Consider the following 24570-nt stretch of genomic DNA (forward strand, 5'->3'; position numbering starts at 1 on the left):
TTACTCCGTGTTTTGAGTTTTCTACTCGCTAATTTAAAGTTTTTTCTCGCAAAGCTCGTAACTTGAACAAACACCTTTAATGGTGTAAAGTCATGCATTTCTAGTCGTTTGTCTTCATTCGTATAAACTACACTGGAGATATAAATCAATAATAAGCAAAGTAAAATTACTTAGCAAAACGTACTTTTATAATCTGTACAAAACGTATTATTTGATCTGTCCGTTTGTCACAAGACCCCACAACGCCTCGGTCGAGTCCCCTAAACTTGGCTTCTGTCAGAGTACCCCGGGGCAGCTGTATCTACCCCAGGGCAGCACAGTGTAAAGCGTCTTTGATGTCCAGAGAAGCGCTAATAAGAGCCACACATTATTATTATTATTATCTCTGATTCCCTCCACTAAGGCGGTTCTGGTTCCGCTGCCTTCACCGAGACGCTGGAACTAGCTCTGCATGTCGATCCAGAAGAATCCACCGTGTGCCGTTTGTGAATAACTCCCAAATCTAAACTAATGATATCAATGTGAAATCAATATCTAAAGGTTTGGTTTCATGATTAAGGACCCTAAACATCTAGATAAAATAAACGTAGGTCAACAATCTTTGGTGAAGACCGGAATACAGGGAGACTGAGGTGCCTTTGTAGTTTGTATCGGTACGACAGCTGCATTGGATCTACCTTTTAATTGATCTATCTTCCAGGCCTCAGATCGTATATCTGTTTTAAAGCAGGTCCCCTGAAATACTTTGCATAGATTTGGTTTCAGAATGTCCATTTCATGAATTATCATCGCTTTATTGCTCTCGCATTCATCCGTCGGTGACTCCAAGCATGTCCCCACAGAAAAGACACAGACCAGAAATTGTTAAAAGCATTCTTTGAATTCAAACCGGAATCCACAGCCTGAAGTTTAGACAGGAAAACTGCTGAGTTCAGGGAAACGGTAGAAAACACGGAGAGAAAACGCCGGAGGCCACGGAGACAGAGACGGTCCAGAACATTTCATTACATCAATAAAAAACGTTCCCGTGAGGTTAGAAAATAACTGCTTTAGCTTTACAGAGTAACAAGACAATAATAATCAGAAGATTCTGCTTCATCGACACCATAAAATAATTTAAATGAAGAACAGTAGTACAGAACAAGTGCAATAAAAGGTGAAGGCGATGCTTTCGAGGCTCCTAAATGTCCCACCTCCTCAGAATGTGGACGGAGGCCGTCTCACGATAAACCGGCGTTTATGGGATGGCCGGACAGGGTTAGACGGTGTTGGGTAATTCGTGAAGGGACTGAACACCATCCATTCGTTTCTCGCTCCATGGACTCTAAATCGGGCTCACGTGGGGCAAATAACACGCAAGCAACACGCTTGAGAACCCGGAGCCTTTCTACTGGTGACGGTTTCTGCTGACATCAAAATGATGTTTGGCCAGACAAATGTTCAAGCTTCGTCATCATCATCATCATCATCATCACGGAAAAAAATCAAACCAACATATACAATTACCGCCCATCCGTACCATATATATAAAAAAATCTGTAAAAAAAAATCTAACCTTATCACCAGCAGTGACACTCTGTGACACCGAGTTTTATTTCTAGTTATGTGTTAAAGTAAATGGTTTAAAATGAAGGCTGACCCCCCCCCCCCAAGCAACCCAAACAGCATCCCAAAAAGATGAGCGCAAAAAGCAACACACAGCTGCCCTCAAAGAAACCCCCCTCCGGCGCAGGCTGGGGCCTGAGGGGTATTCTGGTTACCCCTGGCAACACGCGGCCAATCAGAGATGAAGCGGCAGTTCGAGATATTTCCAGTGCAGTTCCCAAAGAAAAGGCAAGGAAACATCCAGATGTGCACTTACCATGGAAGAGGAAGGAGACCGGGCTCAACGTTAGGCCTAACTGAGGCAGAGGCTGTTCAGCGGACATTTAACGTCCTCTTGGGACAGAGTTAAAGAGTTAAAGAGTTAAAGAGACGATCCATCCAGCCCGAGCGTAACGAGAGAGAGAGAAAGCCGCCTTTACGTTAAACTGCTTCTGAGCTCACCAACAGGAAAGGTGAACTTTAAAAGGGACGGCAAGGAAATGAAAGCGTTGATGTTGGACGCCTTCATTTGAGTTAGCGTTAAAGCGTTGGTTTCAATGAGCCGTTTCACACGGCGGCCTCGGGTCGAGTGTTTATCTATATGCAGCCAGACGTTTAGGGTCGACGCATCTCGTCTGCTCCAGCGTTTGGGTAATCTACAAAATAATCGAAACCTGGTCGTCTTCTAGGTCGCGTTTGTGTTGACACTTTAATGAAAATCAAAGGCCTTAGTGTTCCTCAGAACTGGACAGAAGGAGGTGTGTGTGTGTGTGTGTGTGTGGGGGGGGGGGGTTCACTAATCTGTGCGACCTCACCGTCCTGAAACAATGGCACTAGGCGATGGCTCTATCTCCCTTTGGATCTGGAGGAGCTACATTCTTTAGCACGTGTTGTGTAAATGGGAGGGACTTGTCTTCTTATCTCCCGCTGTGCTCCGCCTCCTGGCCTTCCAGCTGCCTTCGCTCAGAGCCCATCCCGGCCCCCACCTCTGGGGGCACCCCTGAGCTTTGCTCTGGTGCAGCATCACTCTGAGAGTCCTCCTCAGGTAGAGGTGCGGATGGGAGGATACCGCCCTCCCTGGCTGTTTCCTCCGCTTGGACAATGGAACCGGTTCCTGCACCTGAGCGCTGGAACAACCTCTGACCTGGGGGGGGGGGGGGAAGTAAAGACTGTTGGAATATCACTGGACAGGATACAGGGCGCCGGGGGGGGGGGGGGCTACTATATATTAACCTGGTTTTTGTGTGTTCTAATGAATATAATTGTCCCCGTTTTTAAATCTTTCTTCTTCATCATTTGAAAGTTTTCTTTTGATGCGCTCTCTGAATACAGTTTCTGTGTCAAAGTAATTTGAGCTTCATTCCTTGTGAAGAAGGTGCTACAAATAAAGCTGATCGTGACTATGATGGTGATTGATTGCTGTCAGCCATAGATCGCCCCACCTGGTGGTCTCTTTGATAAGGTAGAGGGCATGTCTTGAAGTGAAGGCCGGCCCGGCTGGGCCTTGGTAGAATACGTCACCTCAGTGGAGTCCAGGGAACCTGTGGATACATGCCATGAATACGCATACATGTACTGTATTCTACTCAAACACCGCTACGAGCCGGTCAGTGTGGAGCAAACAAAGCTATAGTTGGAGCCTTGCACAGTTTTGCTCAGAAGTTTTTGGAAGACTTTCTGATTATTTTTGGCTATTTTTCGTAGAATATGAATGATTACACAAAACACTTTTCTTTCACTCACAGTTCATGGTTGGATGAAATCATTTGGAGTCAAACAACTATTTACTCTTTTTAAAATCACATTGACAACAGAAACTAATCAAGTGACCCATATCAAGTAGTAGTAGTTTATTGTCAGTGACGGATCAGACGAGGAATCGTTCTCGGTGAAGTCGTGCAAAATGTAACAGTAACGACAAAGTTACAAAAAAAATATTCTACCCTTTCTCCAGAAGTTAATGCAGTTCCCAAACACTGCTGCAGGACAGCGTCCCTCATTTCTGTCTCAAAGAGATGCTGCAGGACAGCGTCCCTCATTTCTGTCTCAAACAGATGCTGCAGGACAGCGTCCCTCATTTCTGTCCCAAACACTGCTGCAGGACAGCGTCCCTCATTTCTGTCTCAAAGAGATGCTGCAGGACAGCGTCCCTCATTTCTGTCTCAAACAGATGCTGCAGGACAGCGTCCCTCATTTCTGTCTCAAACAGATGCTGCAGGACAGCGTCCCTCATTCCTGTCTCAAACAGATGCTGCAGGACAGCGTCCCTCATTTCTGTCTCAAACAGTTCTGCCAGAAACGCTCTAAACGCGGAAGCTAAATTACGTTAATAGCGAGCACGGGCGCAGCAGCGCTACCATGGTAACCATGAAGGACGTTTTTTGCACACCCAAAAAGAATTGGGCTGGGACATTACCACATAATGAAAACTTTATCCACCCTGCTCTTCTTCGACGCATGCAGGAGACAGAGGGAGAGCTGGATCAATCAGGGGGAGTGTCCACACACACACACAGACACACACAGACACACACAGAGACACACACACACACACACACACACACACACACCCACACACACACACACACACACACACACACACACACACAGCGCGATGACGCCAATAATCTTAGGACATGATAAAGATACTTTGAATCATTAAGGCTTTTTTAAACTTCTCCCATCTGTTAAACTGGTGAGATCAAAGTCTTTCGTGGTCGTTGTGGACGAGGCTCTTTATTCCCTCAGTTGGTAAAGTCGGCCATTCCTCGTCAAAAAGCCTCCAGTCCCTGTCACCTCTCGGGCCGTCACAAACCGCTGCAGGTTTGAGATCTTCCCGGAGTGGCTCTCTGACATTGTGGTCAGGGGGCCGAGACGGCCACGCCAGAACCTTCGTTTTATTCTGCTGGAGCCAATGACGGGTCGTCTTGTTCTTGTGTTTCGGATCGTGATCGCATTGGACCGTCCCAGTACGTCCCGTACGAGTCCAAGCTCACCCCAGCCGACAGAGACCGTGTGCCTTTGAAGCCAAGCCTCCCCAGTATTTCCTGATAACACGCTTCATTCATCTTGTGATCCATTTAGTCCATTCCAGTGCCTTTGTAGCGCACACATCCCCGACCCACCTCCTCGTTTCACAGAAGAAGCGGCGTACCTTTCATCACAAGTCTCGTTGGCTCCTCTCCAGATGTAAAGTTCATGGTTGTGGTTGGACTCATCACTCTAAAGAACTTTGTTCCAGAGGTTTTGGGGCTTGCTTCTGTGCCGTTCGGTGTACAGTCGTCCCTCGATATAATGCGCTTCATCTTCCGCTGCTTCGCTGAGTTTTTTAGTGCAATTTTTCAGATTTTCCTTTTTGCACTTGAACGCGCCTTGAAACGGCGCAAGACGAAGGGGCGCGGTCGGAGGAACTGAAATACGCACGAGTTGCTATTAATAACTTCTTATGTGTTCAACCTCGTATGTTGATCATTAAAATTAAATTCGTTATTTCTAAAAGCTATCATGTTTATTTGTTAAGCGTTTGTTTAATAGCGCTCTTATTCTCTGTGTAAAAAGAGGCTTTTATTTTGTAGGAGCATAAACGTCACGTCCCTTTTGGGTTTCGTTTCTTCCTGTTGATACATGTAGCCGCTGCCGTTCCGCTGTGCTAAGCTATCCAATAAAGCAGCATGAGAGGCTAAAGACAGCACGAGTAGAATATTTGTTCTTCTGCACTCCAAGCGGCTCTTTCCTCGACCTGCACGCCTTAACATTATTAACAGGAAAACGTTTACTGTACGTACTATATATTTATATTTCTCAAACAAATGTTTAGTTCTGAAAAGGTTTTGATCTTTGGTTTCATTCTATAATACTGAAACAATCTATTTAGATTAATGCCTGACTGTTAAACGTGTATAAAGTGTGTGGTGAGGGGTTTTACAGCCTAAAAACATTTATGTACATGTATAATAATAAAATAAAATAAAGATCACTACATTGCGGATTTCACTTATTGCGGGCTGTTTTTGGACGTAACCCCCGCGGAAAATGAGGGACTACTGTATTGTGAGCGGGATGCTTTGTGGCATTTGCGTACTAATGGTTAGTAACCCTGACCCTAACCCAGGGGTCGGCAACCCAAAATGTTGAAAGAGCCATATCGGACCAAAAAAACAAAAAACAAATATGTCTGGAGCCGCAAAAAATTAAAAGCCTTATATAAGCCTTATAATCAAGGCAACACATGCTGCATCTATCTATATTCCGAAACGGCTCTTTTTCTCTCATCTCCATCCGGATATTTTTGAGCAAAGTCTGTGTTTATTCTGGAAATGTCTTGCGACATTTGACTTTTTGTGGTTTGCTAACTTCTCATTCCATATTAAGCGTACCGGTAAACCCGTCTCGTCAGCAGTGAAGGCGAACGAATCTGCCCACGTATCATTAAACGTTCTGCTGTCTTCAGACACTTTTCTTTTCTTAGATTTATCCACAGTTGTCCTACCTGGGGGGCAAAAAATTCAAGAAATCGCACGTTTGGCGTTTGTGACGGGATATACAACGTATACCCGGTCACGGTTCGATGGTTGTGACGTATATTATGAGCGACAAAAAAATTTAATACGTTTTATTTTGTATTATTTATAATCGCCATAATCTTCAAATTTAGAGTTACACTTTAAAAACGAACAAACTAAAATAAAATACATTGAATTAAATACGCAGCAGAGGGATGAAAGAGCCACATGCGGCTCCGGAGCCGCGGGTTGCTGACCCCTGTCCCTAACCCGTTGCCTCCTTATTGTGCCTCTTGAAGAAGCCGCCCTACTCCATTTCAGCTTTACCATTTGTGGGTAATTCTTTGCATCCCTTTCCATGGCAGTTGTGACTGAACCTTTTGTTGGTCTACCTCACCATGGATTGACTTCAACAGAATGTAGCATGTATTACAGTTTCACACATCACAGCTGTTTCACTGAAAGCTGCATCTCCTGTTCAAACCTGCCGACATGTAGCCCGGTTAGCCGAGCAGCTAACGCTAACGCTCGAGTTTGAGCCCTGCTGATTGGCCTTCTCAACTTCCTGGATATCTTTTTATTCCCTTTCCTGTTTTCTCCTGTTCGATCACCGTTTCCTGCAGATCTTTTGTTTTCCATGACTCAAGTCTGGAGCCATGGAAAGTCATTCTGTAATGGGCAAAATGATTCTTATTCTTTTAATATTGCTCATTGTGTATTGGTCTGTATTGTTTTATGTGTGCCCTGTCTCTCCCCCCCCCCCCCCGTTGATCCCTGCGTGGGCTGCGCTGGGCGTGGTCGCAGACTCAGTTCAGGTGCAGGAGAAAACGCACCTGCTGGAGATTCAACCGATGTGCACAGGAGAACTTTACTCACGCAGCATCCCCTTGAGCGGCTTGGACATAAAGCTGACGGTCTTTTTCTTTTTTTACTCAAAATCTACCAGTGTATTTAAACTTCTGAGTACAACTGTATATAGCAGCATATACACTACAAAAAGAAATGTCTGTGTGAATTCAGTCTGGTTGGTAGCTGGTTTTTAACACTAAGACGCAAGACATTCATTCATTAAACCAGTGGTTCTCAAATGGTGGGGGGCGCGGTGCGATGTCAGGGGGGGCGCCTGTGACCGCGGAGAAAATGTTTTTTTGCCTTACAAGAGTAAAGTGTAATTGCACATCCACTCCAGTAGTTGGCAGTGGCGCCCTGATTGTCAGAGTGCGCGCAGGGAGGATTATCAGAAGAAGAGCGGTCGTAAACAATCTACGGTGGGAGAAGAAGAAAGACTTGACTTCCTCATTTTCTGTTGCAGACAAAAAAAAAATGGTAATAAAGTTATTCTTTGTTGTAAGTTGATCTATATTTCTTTCTTTTTCATATTTCTTTGTATGTTAATAAGGATACAAGAGTGGTTTTTTTTTTCGGGGGGGGGGGGGTGGGGGGGCGCGAAATGTTTTTTTCTTCCTAGGGGGGGCGCGACAGAAAATAATTGAGAAGCACTGCATTAAGCCAACCTTGCGTTTTAAATGGCTGTAAAGTTCCATGTTTCTGTTTAATATTAAACCCAATGTGGCATTAAAGCGACAAAAAGCACCGGTACCTGCGGCCAGGTGGAACGTCCTGCCCTTTATAGAGCTCTGGAATGGGGAGAACCAGTTTAAGACGGAGCCAACCAGAGGAAGCTGCCTCATCACCCCCTGCAACACACACACACACACACACACACACACACAGCCAATGAAGCAGCCTGCTCACAGCACCTACGGCCGTCCATCCTCGGTGGCCGTTCACACCCGGGCAGCGTTCAGGCAGCTCACACCTGGCAGAACCATTTGCCTCCAGCGAACACGCCCGACTCTGATGCGCAATAGAGAAATGGATGAATGAATACTATCTGCTAAACACACAGGACCCGCCGCTGAAGGGCATTCTGAAGGCAAAAGGAAAAAGGGGACTCGTGGGGAGCATTTCAGAGAAACGCTGCAACGGGCAGACGATGACCAGGACTCACTAGCGTTCACGCTGACCTACCCGTGTGTGTTACAGACACGAGCGCTGACTCATCCGTGCACGCACACACACACACAACACACCTCCTCCAGGAGTTTCTCTTCATTGGCCTTCTGCAGCTGCAGCTCCGCCTCCAGGATGCCCTTTCTCACCACCTCCGTCATGTTCTCCAGCAGCTGAGCAGAGCAGGAACATACGGTGTGTTAAACGTATGACAGACACGCACACACACACACACACACACACACACACACACACACACACACACACTTATACGTGTATACGGAGTAACCCGTGATAGGACTTTTTATTTACTCTTCCGTTCTCCTCGATGTCTCTTCCGAAGGCCGCTATCGTCTCCACCAGGGCGGAAACATCAACATCCTCAGTTACCATGCCAACGAAGATACCGTCCTCTTGTGTTCCAAACTCCGGGCCTTGGGAGGGGGGGGGGGGCGGGGGACGGGGAGTTGGACATGGGGACAAACAACAATCCAAAAGATCTAGCGGACAGACGCAGGACTGGACACTTTGTGAAATGAGCAGCGGTACTCACCAGTGGAGAAGACGATGTCCGTGTCAAGGTCGTGGAGTTTCTTCAGCAGCTCCGCATTGACCTTCTTAACTTCCTGCTTCCTCCTGCTCTCATCGCTTCCATCAGTCTCAGGCTCGTACCTGAATATCACAATATCCGTCATGGTGCTGTGCATGAAGCACACAGAAAGCTGAGCAGGCCGAGCTAACACCGTTCAAAGGATCTGCCACGTGTCCTCCAGTCAAAGGTTTCCACTCTGCAGATCTGTGTCTTGGAGTTTTATTCAGTCCTGCCCCCCCCCCCCCCTTATTAACGAGGCGGGGTCAGAGCACAGACAAACGTTGCTGAGATCACACTGTCCACCAGAGGACAGTGTGATCTGTGGTTTGTGTCGACTGTCCTTGCGCCGTCACCCTCTTCAGCTCCCGCCCCTAAATCCTCTTCTGTTTCAACTGATCATCATCAGAGCCTATAGAATCACGCCATCAGCACCTATAGAATCACGCCATCGCAGCGTCATCAGAGCCTATAGAATCACGCCATCGCAGCGCCATCAGAGCCTATAGAATCACGCCATTGCGGCGTCATCAGAGCCTATAGAATCACGCCATCGCAGCGTCATCAGAGCCTATAGAATCACGCCATCGCAGCGCCATCAGCGCCTATAGAATCACGCCATCAGAGCGTATAGAATCACGCCATCGCAGCGTCATCAGAGCCTATAGAATCACGCCATCGCAGCGTCATCAGAGCCTATAGAATCACGCCATCGCAGTGTCATCAGAGCCTATAGAATCACGCCATCGCAGCGTCATCAGAGCCTATAGAATCACGCCATCGCAGTGTCATCAGAGCCTATAGAATCAAGCCACCGCAGCGTCATCAGAGCCTATAAAATCACGCCATCGCAGCGTCATCAGAGCCTATAGAATCACGCCATCGCAGCGTCATCAGAGCCTATAGAATCACGCAATTTCAGCGTCATCAGAGCCTATAGAATCACGCAATTTCAGCGTCATCAGAGCCTATAGAATCACGCCATTTCAGCATCATCAGAGCCTACAGAATCACGCCATTTCAGCGTCATCAGAGCCTATAGAATCACGCCATTTCAGCGTCATCAGAGCCTATAGAATCACGCCATCGCAGCGTCATCAGAGCCTATAGAATCACGCCATCGCAGCGTCATCAGAGCCTATAGAATCACGCCATTGCAGCAGCATCAGAGCCTATAGAATCACGCCATCGCAGCGTCATCAGAGCCTATAGAATCACGCAATTTCAGCGCCATCAGAGCCTACAGAATCACGCCATTTCAGCGTCATCAGAGCCTATAGAATCACGCCATTTCAGCGTCATCAGAGCCTATAGAATCACGCCATCGCAGCGTCATCAGAGCCTATAGAATCACGCCATCGCAGCAGCATCAGTGTTCCTGGGTGGAATGTAAAGAGCTGGTCACGTGCAGCAGCAAGTCCTGCATGCTGCTCAGGACGTACAACTTTTGACTTTTACAATTATCATAAGACTGTGCAAGGAAAACATTGATTATGGTATCATTCAGCCAACTAAATACAGTGGAACCTCAGTTCTCAAACAAGAACATTAAGTTTAAAACGCCTTGGAACCCAAACAGACAAGTGGAGCCAAGGCAAACCGAAGACACGTGAACGAAGGCGGAGCCTAACCGAGCAGGTTCAGGTTGAGTCGAGTTGCCGGAGGAGAAAGGCTGGGCAGATCTTTCACTTCGTGTGCGTGTTTTTTCAGATTTATTCTCTTTAGCTCTTATTCATAGCTCTAAAGAAAGGCAGCAGTAAAACTACTGGAACAGAAAAGAGGAAAGTAGAGAGAACAACTGTCGAATTAAAGAAGGAAATAATCACCAAATATGGAAACGGCGTCCGTGTCTGGGATCTCGCTGCAGGACGGGGTGGAGAAATCAATGATTCAGACTTTACTATAGAAAACTGAGCTAAAGAGAAGGAATAAAAGCCAGGAGGACAGTTACCCAGTCGTTTAATGGAGGAGGACTCCCTTTCAGAGGAATAGCCCCTCCCCCTCCCTCCCAACACCACAGCCTAAACGGTGTAAATCAGGGGTCCCCAACCACCGGGCCGCGGCCCGGTACCGGTCCGTGAGGCATTTGTTACCAGGCCGCAAAGAAAGAACAACTAATGTATACAATTTCCGTTGTATCGATTATTAGCGTCTAAAAGGTGTTTTATTTTGAAAAACGACCGGATTTTCTCCAACGTAACAATCGCGTCTTGATACATTGCTAAAAAAAACAGCCGTGAACTCGCAAAAATTAATAAAAATAAACAAAAGTCTTTGGAGAGCTTCTTCGCCGAGGAAAAAAGTCCAACTGAGGAGGAAGAAGAGGAGGAAGAAGAGGCGCCGACGACCTCCAAGAAGAGAAACCAGGACTAAGACTTAAAACTCGGGTATTAACAGCTGATTCGCTCCGTTAACGAGCAATGAAGGGTTCAAACCTGAGACCAGAACCCGGATTAAAAGACAAGAACCCTGGAATGAAAACCATGAAGGACAGAAGTAATAATTATTGGGACCACAATTTATGGTGAGTAGATATTCTTGCAAGTGCATAATATAAAGTTTATTGGTAAGATTATATTCCTCTTTTTAAATGTAATTACCGGTATACCCCCCCCCGTCCGCGAAAAGATTTCACGGCATGAAACCGGTCCGTGGCAGGAAAAAGGTTGGGGACCGCTGGTGTAAATGATACAGAACTGTTAAATTAACTTTTACTATGCTTTTGTTTTTCGTATTATTTACACATGTATGTGTTTTCTGTTTAGATACACGTAGTTACACATTATTATAATTGTAGGCATGGAAACGGACATTAATCTGCTGCGTAGGAACGGATTCATCCAGTTTACATTATTTCTGAAGGGAAATAGAGTTTCGGTTTTGGAACAGTATTATGGAACTAATTATGTTCAAGAACAGAGATTCAACTGTAGCTAAAGTGTTCCTTCCTCGCCGATGTTTACTGCTTCAACAGATTCCACATTTACCACAAAGGTTACTGCAATATTACCATGATATTATACTCCTGGAGTTATCAGTCAATCCTTTGTGACGCTTTCCTCTGTGGGTAAATGTCCTAGAGTCCCTTGTGAAAGAAACCTCTCAGTCTTAGGAGGATGTTCTAAATAAACCTCTAAATTAGCTACACATCTGGTCTTTCTTCCGTTTGTTCTGAGGTATACATGTTTAACGCTATGTAAACTCAAGCAGTCACCAGAGATGACTTCTAAACGGACTAAAACGACCGACTGGGAAGTGTCTCCTCATGAATGGGTCAGCCAGGCTGGCTGGTGCCAGCAGGCTTCCACAGGACCCTACCGGCTCCCCTCGCTCCTCCTGTTGAGGGATATTATAAGGAGTAAAGCTGGGCCAACGCCATTGAACCCTTAGTTCAATGGCAGCCGGACCCTTTAAAATCTATCGAGCTTTACCGGAGAGCACCCAGGCCGGGCCAGCTGAGATCCTCGATGTATACGAGTGAAGGGGCGTGGCGATGGGCTTCCTCTCTGAAGTCTTGTCTGATGCTCAGGGTGGCGCTCATGGTGACAGTCAGCTCCGACAGCTTCCTCACCAGGTCCTCCACGTCCTCCTGCTGGGTGCCCAGACCTGGACAGAAGAGAGGACGCCATGTTCAAAGCATTTCCTTAGCAAAATGCCACATCTGCGTGTGTGTGTGCGTGTGCGTGTGTGTGTGCGTGTGTGTGTGCGCGTGTGTGTGCGCGTGTGTGTGTGCGTGTGTGTGATACCTGCAGCAGTCAGGAGGGGGCTGAAGCGAACACAAACACCCTCGTCTTCCAGCTCCACCACATCGACCCCACTGGTGGGGAGAAGCTGGATCAGCCGTTCAGCCAGCTACAACAGAAAGGGGGGGGGGGGGGGCAGTTGAGAGCATTTACAGCAGCACTGTTGAGCTCCATCTAAACGTCTTTCAAAGCAGATTACCGTCTAATTACAACCTGTCCGTACTGCTGTAGTCTGGAAGCCATGACTATAAAAGGTAGATTATAATCCAAAACCACCTCATCTGAACTGACACAAGGAGGAACAGTAGTCTTTGGTCCGAGTCTAAAACCAAATCAGGGGATCGATTTATTGTTCCAGACATTATTTCTGTGATTTGATTTCTTTTTTCATAACATTTTAACATCTGCAGGAAAATGATGGGGAACACTTCCAATTTCCATGTGCAAAGTAAATGCACAGAGATGTGTACATATATCCATGTGTACGTATATCCCTGTGTACGTATATCCACGTGTACATATATCCAGACTCATAGACCTATAATGATTCATCGTTACACAAACGCTCACCCATCTGTTGAAGGCGTCAAACACCTCCATCTCCCCAGCGCAGTACCGCTCCACTGAAGCCCCATCGGATGCTAACGTCACAAAAAAGGAAACAACTAGCACAAACTAATGGCAAGCCGTTCAGGAAATTATTAGATATATATTAAAAGGCAGAATTTGAGAATATGGACCGAACGCCGATACATTGAATGATCGCTGACGTTATCTTGTGTCGTTAATAGACGAGGGTCACTGAGCGAGTCGGCTCGAAACCTAGTGTCGGCCAGCCTCAATAATGAGGAGTTAATTAACGCCCTGGTGAACGTGTACTGGTACCTGTACACCAGCGTTCGGTCCATATTCTCAAATGTCACCTTTATTTATATATATATATATAATAATAATAATAATATCAGTGTCTCACTGAAGTAGAGGAGCCACACTAAACATCTTCCTGCAGACGAGGGCTGAAAACGGCGCGGCTAAGGGCAGCGTTTCTTTTATTTATCAGTTCACCCTGAAATGTTGCCTGTGGGTGTGGGCATGCCACAGGCCAATTCCTCTGCACACCCACAGGCAACATTTTCCACACTGAACCAATTCCCACTGAACTTTGTGGAGGGCTGAGGCACACAATCTGGCTTTCACCACCTCATCGTCCGTCTCCGTCTCCAAAACGAGATTTGATGGATGCCGATTCACGTGTCCCACGGACACAGCAGAGAGGATCATTCCACACGGATTGCAATACCTCATCACCGTGGAAGACGGAGGGGGAAGGGGGTTTTACTATTTCTAAAGAACTCTTTACTACCGCTGGTTGAACTGCAGAAACAGAATTAGACTCTTACCAGAACATATTTCCTGGGAGAACTTAAACAGTACCACAGGAGAGCCGAGTCCGTCCTCCACCTGTTGGACACAGAGACACGGGCAAACAAATTCAGCATCATCACCTTCGTGCTTTAAGCAAGCCGTCGTGTGACATGCAAAGCTGAATGGGTGAAATTTATATATTTTTATTTTTTGCATTACAAGAAAGAAAACCTAAAACTCAGGACACCTTATTGGATTTTGGCGTAACAGGGGGGGGGGGGGTCAATGGGGACTGAAGACAGGAAGAGAGCATTTATCTCATCCAGGCCTTTTTGAATCCTGACCATCATTAGTCCACAGTCTATCGGATACATTACGAAAAAAAGTACAATATTTGTGGGCAACCATCAAAGGGTTTTGGGCAGGCAGTTTTCAGAGTTAACGTCGAACCCTGTAATGACTCAGAAGGGTTGAACCAGGCTTTAGAGAACAAATGTTCTCTAAAGCCCACCAAGGCACTACCCCAATAAGAAGACGATGCCCCAGACTGGACCTTGAAACCTCAACACAAGTACCACCCATGTTTTAAGACCCAGGCACAGGAACTAGGGCCCACAAGGCCGACTCTTGTATTGCCTCGCATCACCCGAGGCAGAGAACAACAGAATGCATTTGCATTTGATATAGTTTATATCAGTTTGTCCAAGTATGATGTCTTTGCTGCCATGCTCTTGAGAAAAAGCAGCATTTCCCTCCCCTTAGTCACTTTAGTTCATCTTCAGCTGCTTTATTCAGGATGTTTAGATCATCATGAACATCTGAATTGGGATGATTGATGAAAGATCTGTCCTCTTGAAGTCTCTCACTTTCATCACTTCTGTTTATCTTCTCACATAATGACTTAATTAAATTAATTCAATCAGCCTTGAAACGTCTGTGTAAAACCTTAAGACTGTCCAATGGAAGACTCTTGGCCTGAAGTACCAGCGCCCGCACCTTTAAGAAACACCTCAAAATAATGTATCATAAAATGCTGTTGTACCGGTTACAAACCCAGACCTGAGCAGGTCTCACAGGAACAGTCCTGTGTTTGGAGGGACAGAGTTATTTTGGGACAATTGGAAGTTTGATTCTGCAAACTACAATGTATGGCGTTCCCCAGGGGTCAGTCCGAGGACCCTTTCTGTCAGCTTAAGAACATATCCAGAGGGAAGGTAGCCTATCCAGAACTCTGCAGCTCAAGGGTTGACCAGAACAATGAGCTCAGATCACTCCAGTTCTGAACCCTGTACACTGGCTCCCAGTGGGCTATGGGATAGTTTTGCTACTGGTTTATGAATCAGTCAGTGGGTTAGAGGCAGAATGCTTCAATGACATGTTAGTTGAATATAAACCTGGCGAAGCAGCGTTTAGCTTTTATGCCGGGAACCCCCGCCCCCAGTGAACCGAGATCAGCAGCAACGGTTCAGACTCTTACATTGGAATCTTGCACTTTATATGTTTTTGCATTTATATTTAGCAGCTTTTTTCTTCTTTTTTTAAGCAGTGTATGGTAAACATCTCAAATGGAAAAAATGTCCCGATGCTTTCAGACTGGCAAGAAACTCTCAATGCGACCTGAAAATGTAAAAGTACCGGTAGGCAGATATACCCTACAAAGTACCTGCGAAGTGTTTTATGATTCTGTCAAGCTTGGCCTACTCCTCATTACATACCGATAAATGAATGGATTGATCAGGACCATCCCAAACAGCCCGACAAAATGTAGGAGTTTCAATTAACGGGCAGATATTCATGACCCTTCGTATTATATATACATTAAAGGCACAGAAATGCAATGAGTGTTTAAATACACTCGCTGAATACCTCAGAGATTATGCCTTAGTGGTTCTTTTCTTAAATACTGAACACAAAGTGAACAGTCCTTCAGCCAGATGAAACCCAAAAACCACAGAGCCGGAGAGAGAAATGCTCCGGAGTGACAGGAAGAAAGACGAGAGAGAGGATGGAGAGAACGAGGCGAGGGCGCCGGGAACGTCCCGGAGTGAAGCACCAGAGACGGGCGGAATCAGCTACGCCACGCCCTGAACCCAAGGCAAGCCGCACCGACTATAGGCACACGCACACACCTGGAGTTGCAGGTATTGGTATCTCTGCATCTCCACAGGGAATGCAGTAAACTGAAATGTATTCCACTCTCACCAGGTTTAAGTACCACTGAGATCTGGATTATTCACGGCATGTTTCGATGCTGCTAATCATAGATCGGCGAGTTGGAAAGATGCCAGTGAACAAGCCTTCGAGCCGCCAGCACTCCGGAGAACGAGACTTTTACCGTGGCCGAGGCGATCCCGGCGTCGAGCACAGCCTACAAACACAAACGAGCTCCGTTTCTGATTCGTTCATGCTGCTCGAGTCAGGGTCAGTTAGAAGGAGCCACACAAAAGTAAAGGCGTCCAGTTGGGGATAATAATTCAGCATTTGGTTCCAGCTGGGCACGAATAGCATAAATAAAACTATATATGGTTCAGCGTTTCAGCGTTTTGCAAATGATCACGTTTCTCTTTCCGTTTCCATTAAATGGGAATAGAGATTCTTGTTTTGATCAGATCACGTTTTACTTTGATATTACAGTAACTGGAGGTGCATGCATCCTGTACAGAGACTGTTCAGGCAAGAGAAAAGTGTTTCTGGATGTTTCGTAGGAACCGCATGATTCAGTCTTTAAAATGTTTCAGTTCATCTGGAGCGTGTGCAGACAGCCTATATGGTATAAAGATACCAAGAACAACGTAGAACCTTCTGGTGCTGATCCAGATCACCATGTGGACGGTGTAGATCCAGTTAGGGGGGGGGGGGGGGGGGGGAGCTGCTTGGGGGAGGTCTGTGCTCTCTGAGTGCTTTTCTCGTTATGGCAGAATGTCAAGCAAACACTTACCGAGGTCTTGATGGAGGCCACAGTTTTGAGCTTCTGCAGGAGTTGATGGCTCTGAAGAGGGTTAGACACAGAATAAATTACTTTTATTAAAGAACCAAACGTTTTTGTTTTTTATATTGCTGGCACATTATTGTGAAGTGAAAACAGCGATCTTTCCAAAAACAGAAGCTTTCTCAAAGGCAACAAGGACCTGTCAGTATTTCGGGGCCACGATTCAATACATGTATCACATATGTAGATTTAATTTTGGGTTTTTGCCATTATTAGATTGGGCAGTAGGAAGTAGAGATTATTACTGAGACCCGCTGGAGAGGATCCGGTGGCTATTTGAGGAATTCTTTTTCATGCAGTCCTTGCTGGGCGTGTTGTTACTGCTGGACTGCATCAAACCGCCGCGCTTCACCGATGTTACCGCGTCACTGGGAGCTTTTAAGTCGCTGGACACTGGCCCTCTGTGAGCCGAGGGGCGTGTCTCGAGGACTCTGGCCTGGTGTTCATGTCGTGTAGCAGAGAATCCGTCGGTTCATTTCCTGGTTTACTGTCGGACGTTTCTCTTTTTTGTACACCGTTTACGGTTTAATGCATGCAAGTTACTGGACTGCAGAATGGCGTCTACTCCAGGTTTAACTATAGTAGCTCTATAAACGACACCACAGCCATTAGATTGGGAAAACATCATAATGGTAAAACATCAAACACATCACTTTCAATGTATAATTTTACTGTTTGAATTGTATTGATTTTATAACCGTGTTCACTTTTTTATTGTCTGTATTTCTTTACTGTTTTTATATTATATACACTGTGAAGCGTCTGAGTTTCCAGAAAAGCGCTATATACATCAAATGCATTATTATTATTATTATCTATTTCCAGCCTGTCAATTTGCAGCTTTTCTGAGATCAGTTTTATTTTGAGTGTGTGCACCTTATTGATAGCAGTTAGCCTAGCGCAGCAGCACATCTGTCAGCAGGGAAAATAGTCTGCGTAAATAAATAAAAAATCTACGAATCTACCGACATCTAAACTGTAATTCCCGGTCTCAGCGGCGATCTGGGTGCATCGCATGGTCAGCGAGAGAAGCTGAACACCCGCTGCAACCAGCTGCTGAACTGCCAAGGAGCAGTTTAAGCAGGAGCCTCAGAGTTGATGCACTTTGATTGGTTTTAGGTCAGTCATGCTCACCAGAGCAGCAGCGTGTGTGACCTTTTGCACAATTCCATTGTGACCGAGGTACTGCAAGGAGAGCCAGAGGGGAAGAGCTCGGAGTTTGGCCACCGGCTGGCTGGAGGTCAAACCTGCTGCTAGAGACTGAGATACAGAACAGAGTGGAAGGATAGGAAGCCAGAGACACAGGTCATCTGCAATGAGGCACTGACTGAGGACTAAACCACCGGCTGCAATGAGGCACTAACTGAGGACTAAACCACCGGCTGCAATGAGGCACTAGCTGAGGACTAAACCACCGGCTGCAATGAGGCACTAGCTGAGGACTAAACCACCGGCTGCAATGAGGCACTAGCTGAGGACTAAACCACCGGCTGCAATGAGGCACTAACTGAGGACTAAACCACCGGCTGCAATGAGGCACTAACTGAGGACTAAACCACCGGCTGCAATGAGGCACTAACTGAGGACTAAACCACCGGCTGCAATGAGGCACTAACTGAGGTCTTAACCACCGGCTGCAATGAGGCACTAACTGAGGACTAAACCACCGGCTGCAATGAGGCACTAACTGAGGTCTTAACCACCGGCTGCAATGAGGCACTAACTGAGGACTAAACCACCGGCTGCAATGAGGCACTAACTGAGGACTAAACCACCGGCTGCAATGAGGCACTAACTGAGGTCTTAACCACCGGCTGCAATGAGGCACTAACTGAGGACTAAACCACCGGCTGCAATGAGGCACTAACTGAGGACTAAACCACCGGCTGCAATGAGGCACTAACTGAGGACTAAACCACCGGCTGCAATGAGGCACTAACTGAGGCCTAAACCACCGGCTGCAATGAGGCACTAACTGAGGACTAAACCACCGGCTGCAATGAGGCACTAACTGAGGACTAAACCACCGGCTGCAATGAGGCACTAACTGAGGTCTTAACCACCGGCTGCAATGAGGCACTAACTGAGGACTAAACCACCGGCTGCAATGAGGCACTAACTGAGGACTAAACCACCGGCTGCAATGAGGCACTAACTGAGGCCTAAACCACCGGCTGCAATGAGGCACTAACTGAGGACTAAACCACCGGCTGCAATGAGGCACTGACTGAGGTCTTAACCACCGGCTGCAATGAGAGGAAAGCTACTTCAGTTTGAGTTTAACCGCCTCATACGTCCTTGGTTGACGACACCGCTGAGTGGAATTGTTCACACGAGCCTACCAGAGCTGGGTTTTCATGTCTGTAGAGGGTGACGGCGGCCACAGCAGGCAGGCCCAGCCACGGACCGGGGGTGAGGGTCATACTGTCACACCTGGTTGCTGCCTGGAGGTGAAGGAGCACAGAGAGCCGCAGGTTACCAGAGCAGGAACGGCTGCAACGGCGTCGTGGGTCAGGGGAGGAGCGTTGCACCGTTCCCCTACCCCGCCAGTTCCGCTGAATGATAAATACATTTTCCGCTTTAAATGTGTTGTAAAATAAATCCCGACGCTGCAGCACCGTTTTCACGAGAACCTCCAGAAATGTTTGTGTTCTACGTGTTTGTAAGGATTAATGGCCGAGACTGAGAAACGGGCCACACATTTCACGCCGCTCTGAACATTCTGTGTTGAAACTGGAGACAGTATTTACACCACGTTACCAGGATAGCTGAGGTGACCTGACCCGCCACCAGGGTTGCCAGGTTGACCCTAGAGGAGAAAGCACAACAGCAAGATAAACGACAAAACGGACCTCAGCCGCAAGTCTGGATCACGTAAGACAGTGTTTCCCAACCGGTGTGCCGCGGCACACTGGTGTGCCGCGAGAGATCGTCAGGTGTGCCGTAAGAAATTTTCCAATATCACCCCAAAAAAAAAGAATTTTTAATTTTTAATTTTTAATTTTTCTAATATCACCTAATTAACATTGTTGGGTGTCTGCGCTGTAATAAAGTGTGTGTGCCGCCCGTAGATCGCTCTTCAGACTTTGAAGTGAACGACAGGAGCTGGTTCCCGTCAATGTGAGCCAAAAAAAAGTCTGTTAAAGTCTAACGTGATTGGTCGAGATGTGTGTGTGGGCGTGTGCGTGTCCACAACGAGCAGCGAGCGGACGAAACGAAAGGGAGGCAGGGAGAGAGAGAACTTTAGACCAGAGACAAACGACGCGCTAGAAAGGGTAAGGGAAAAAACGAGCGATAGAAAACGTAGAAAAATCTGGACACATTTTAACGCGGCTGACACAAAGGCAAAATAAAATAAAGTAAGATCGTATCTTGAGGAGCCGCTTATCCAAAGAAGTGCAGACCCACTGAGCTGGTGGGAGTCCAGGTGTTCAGTCTACCCACGTCTCACACACGCAATGGCACGGAGACTGTACCGTGGTAACATCTGTCCCCTCAGAGAGAATCTCCAAAACAGGACAGATGATAACAGAAAGGAGAAACAGGATCAGCCCCTCCAAGCTGAGCCACTTGGTTTCCTTTGATGCCATTCTTCAGTAAAACAGTAGAACTGTTACCTGATGCTGCTTTATCTTTTGCACTTTTTAATTTATGTTTTCTTGATGTGTTTGAGATTTACATGCAGAGATTTGACCTTGTTCTCTGTGAGATGTGTTTCGTTTGGTTTTGTATTTTATATTATATAATATGTTTATTGTAGCTAGCAGTGCAAAGAGGATTTAAATAAAGACATTTCATAAACATTTGATATATTGCATGTTTTTACATTAGTAGCTAATTTTACACAATGCACATGATTTGGTATTAAATTAATTTTGTCAACAAAAAATCTGAGGAGCCACTTGGGAGCCAAAAGAACCGGCTCTCTTAAAAGTGCCAGAATTCCCATCACTACACTGAACTGAAACAAGATGGTGGTTTAAAGCTGAACTTTGCTGATCTTCCTTTGGACAGTTTCTGGTTATCTGTTGCCAAGGAGTTCCCCGTTCGAGCCAACAAAGCTATTCTGACATTGCTCCCGTTTTCAACCACATATCTGTGTGAGCTGAGCTTCTCAAGCTCGACGGCGATAAAAACTAAAAACAGAGCGAGACTGAGAGCTGATGAGGAAGAGCTTTGTGTGTGTCTTTCTGCCATTACTGCCAGGATATCCATTCTGTGTTCATCAAAACAGCCCCAGGTTTCCCACTGAGTATAAATACATTAAAAAACTATATTATTAACTCTATATATTATAATAAAGCTCATCTAATATAATGTGTACTGTGTTAGAACGTCATTTTGTGTCATTTTGGTTCGTGGTGTGCCGCAGGATTTTGTAAATGTAAAAAGTGTGCCGCGGCTCAAAAAAGGTTGGGAAACACTGACGTAAGACATAAGAATCCTACGAAACAAATGCTGCTGATAATATTAGCTCGGTTAAATAATAGATAAGATTAAGGTGAAAAGCATTGGAAGACGGATCTCATCCCAAATGGGTGCGTGACGTTCATCTCAGCCGTTACGCTGCTTTATAGACCGGCAGGCGGCACCGAAACTAAAACAGGAGGACAAGATGCGTTTCGTAATTCATGCAGTGAAAGAAGCAAAGTCTGGCTTGTAACCCGAGAACAGACAGAGCTACAGGGAGAACCGCCCACACGCCTCCTGATGAGCGTCTCAGTCCCGTGCAGGAGGAGTGACCCACCCCTCAACATGGAGCCATATGTTGTACTGCTCACAGAGGTCCTTCAGACGAGCCAACTTGTCTGTGTGACCTGCTCCAGGGGTGCCTGGGGGGGCGGGGGGGCAAAGCAGATTATTACTCCTGGAAAGCACCAAATACCAGGACTGTGCCCGCTGGCTCACCTGCATTGGCGATCAGCAGCAACGGGAGCCTCCCGGCCTCGATGTCCTCTCGGATCAGTTTGTCCAACAGCGCAACATCCTGATGGCGTCAATGAGGATGAGTCCTACAACAGGCTGGAACTACAGGAAGCTGCGCTTTCAAGCGGTTCGTCTCCCTACCATCTGGTGCTGCGATCCGAAGACAGTGTTGCAGGGGGCCGCACACAGGCTGGAGAGCGGGAGGCCGAGCTACGGAGACAAGCACCGACCACTGTCAGAGACTTATCGTCAAGTCTGCAGGACCAACCAAAGACGGGACAGAGACGACCAGCGTAAGACAAGAAAAGGACAGTTTAATCACTTTGTGGGAGCTCAAGAGGAATACGAGGGCGACCTCTGCTTTTAGATACGACTATCATGATGGGCCAAATGTGCAGATGGATTATGGGTAATCTGTAAGGTTGAACTCATACAAAAAACGACTTTTCCTCAGTAACGGAGTTCTTATTGAATCCCAATGATCCCTTTCATGACCCGATCCCGACTCACCACCCCCACAGGGACGCCTGGCAGCATGACCCCTAACCCTAACCCGAACCCGAACCCAAACACCCGATGCTTAATAAATGAGGATTCGATTGCACCACGGCCTTCAGACTGTTTAATTATGGTGCCGAGCGTTCTCTCCTTCCTACCTGGCTGCACAAGTGCTGTCCCAGCCCTGGCCTGCCGGAGGCGCTGTGGTAGACGACGGGCTGTTTGGAGCCGAGCACTCCGTATCCCTCAGAGGCATATTCTTCAAAATGAGTGTGAATGGCCAGCCGGCACACTTTGACGAGGCCGTCCCTGTCATCCTCATGGAAGCAGGCGGAGCCGTTCTCATACCTGGACAGGGGGGGGGGGGGGGGACAGAGAAGCGAGTAGCTGGAGAGTTCACTATGGGTGCTAACGAATCCCAGAGAACCCCCCGAGGACCCCCCCAGAGGACCCTCCAGAGGACCCCCCAAGGACCCCCCCAGAGGACCCTCCAGAGGACCCCCCGAGGACCCCCCCAGAGGACCCCCCACGCGTCCGACGCCGCCCACCTGAACAGTCTGCAGAGCCACAGCGTGGTGTCAGACAGGATCCGGGTGGTCAGCGTCCGCAGCCGCTCTCTGTCCAACACCGACATGTAGGCTGCCAGGCTGTGGCCCAACAAGGTCATGTGACCCAGCTGGCCCACGTCCCGCCTCCTGCTGGAAACACAGAGCAGCAGCCGGATCAGACTCCTTGAAGGTTTCTCTCCTCTCCTACGATCACCTGCAGGTTATCGGTCCAGAGCAGCGGCTCCGACAGATCAAAGCGTCACCAAAGCGTTGATGGAAAAGCGTCCGTCACGTTTCAGTCCGCCTCCTCTGTGGAGGCATTCACACAGCGCCAGCTGCTCATTGGCTGTGGCTACCAGAGGGGAGGAGCCGCGGACCGTCCGGACGGCGGACGCCGCAACTCACAAGACTTTTCACTAAATAAATATGTGGAGTAAAATCAGCCTCACAGAACTTCAAAGGATGAGGAACGCGTTTGATTTCACAGAAAGGTCAATGAGGTCAAACACAGTAATCGGGCTACAAATACTGCCAGTACTCGTCTTCATCACTTTTGTCACAGGCTAGTTCTGCTTACTGTTGGCTGGGCGGGTCCTCTTCCTCCTCCTCCTCCTCCTCTTCATGCATGAGGTTATGAATGAGGTGCAGGATGGTGGCAGCATCCTGACCGCTGCAGATCAAAGAGAGCATCGAGCGTTTGAACTCAGAACCGCTGCAGATCAAAGAGAGCATCGAGCGTTTGAACTCAGAAACACACATCGGGTTCTCCAAGGCGTCGGAAATAAAGCGCTTCATCGCTGCACCGCATTCACACCTGATCGTACTCAGACAGCGGCATTGCTACGAGCTTAGCAGTGCCCCCCCCCCCCCCCCCAATCCCAGGCAGGTTTTAAACACATCTAACAGAAGTACAGAGGGATGGCAGATTTAAAAATACATTAATAAGTGAAAATATAAATAATATTAAAGAACAAAGAAAACAAAGACACATACAAAATAGGACCAAAGTAAATATCAAATAAGTATGTTTAATTCATAAAGTAAAAGTACCCAAAGTGTTTTGGGTGACCAGTCGCCTGTGGTGTGTGTGTGTGTGTGTGTGTGTGTGCGTGTGCGTTTGGGCACGTCTTACTCTCCCTGCAGCGGTCCAGGGATGATCGCTCCGCTGAAGCTCCGCCTCTCTGATCCCGCCTCCAGTTCTCTGAACAGGTGAACAGCACAAACAAGCACCTGAACGCGTGCGTCTCCCTCGTGTGTTCAGTACAACGTTCAGCAGACAGAGGTCGCCTGTTTCACATCGTGCAGTAAAAACTACAAATAAATACACAGCGAAGCAAAAAGAAATAAAGGCAAAAAAATAAATCTCACCTCTCTCCATCGCCCAGGAAGCTCATAGCGTCACTGAGGTTCCTGCCGACTTCAGCAAGCGTGGCGTCCACCATCGTGTGTGTGTGTGTGTGTGTGTGTGTGTGTGTGTGCGTGTCTGTGTGTGTGTGTCTGCTGGGAAAGTTAAAGAGAATTTAGAGGAGTTAGTCATTACAAACGCTCCTCGGTTTATCACGGAGACAACCTGAGAGGAAGGTAAGATAAACGATTGTGAGACTCCAGCCGGTTAGACGATGGTCGATTATCAACAACAACAACAACAACAACAGGCGCCCAGGCAGACGCTGCGTCACCGCCTCCACCCAAACAGGTACTTCTGATTCAACTGGTCCGGCGGCGTCATTGTCCTCACGCCATCAGGATGAGACAATCCGGAACGTCAGCTGTGTCCACGTTGCCGGTTCCAAACAATGGACGACAGAACATC

The 24570-nt window shown here is 47.2% G+C and overlaps 1 protein-coding gene across 1 annotated transcript; it reads right to left on the reverse strand.

The window, feature by feature from the left end:
* Positions 1–793: 793 nt before the first annotated feature.
* On the reverse strand, positions 794–24253 carry pdxdc1 (pyridoxal-dependent decarboxylase domain containing 1). The gene is made up of 22 exons (XM_068749523.1): positions 24126–24253; positions 23890–23958; positions 23335–23427; positions 22758–22907; positions 22368–22557; positions 21853–21921; positions 21694–21772; positions 21533–21617; positions 19546–19594; positions 19128–19229; positions 17920–18045; positions 16735–16785; positions 13832–13892; positions 13002–13072; positions 12435–12540; positions 12120–12294; positions 8653–8771; positions 8412–8533; positions 8180–8272; positions 7687–7783; positions 3027–3125; positions 794–2728 (listed from the first exon to the last, which is right to left on the reverse strand). The coding sequence occupies exons 1-22, from the start codon at positions 24197–24199 to the stop codon at positions 2502–2504; spliced, it is 2307 nt and encodes a 768-aa protein (XP_068605624.1). The 5' UTR covers positions 24200–24253; the 3' UTR covers positions 794–2501.
* Between the last annotated feature and the right edge of the window lie 317 nt (positions 24254–24570).

This window comes from Brachionichthys hirsutus, chromosome 16 (assembly GCF_040956055.1).
Source record: "Brachionichthys hirsutus isolate HB-005 chromosome 16, CSIRO-AGI_Bhir_v1, whole genome shotgun sequence".
Taxonomy (NCBI): domain Eukaryota; kingdom Metazoa; phylum Chordata; class Actinopteri; order Lophiiformes; family Brachionichthyidae; genus Brachionichthys; species Brachionichthys hirsutus.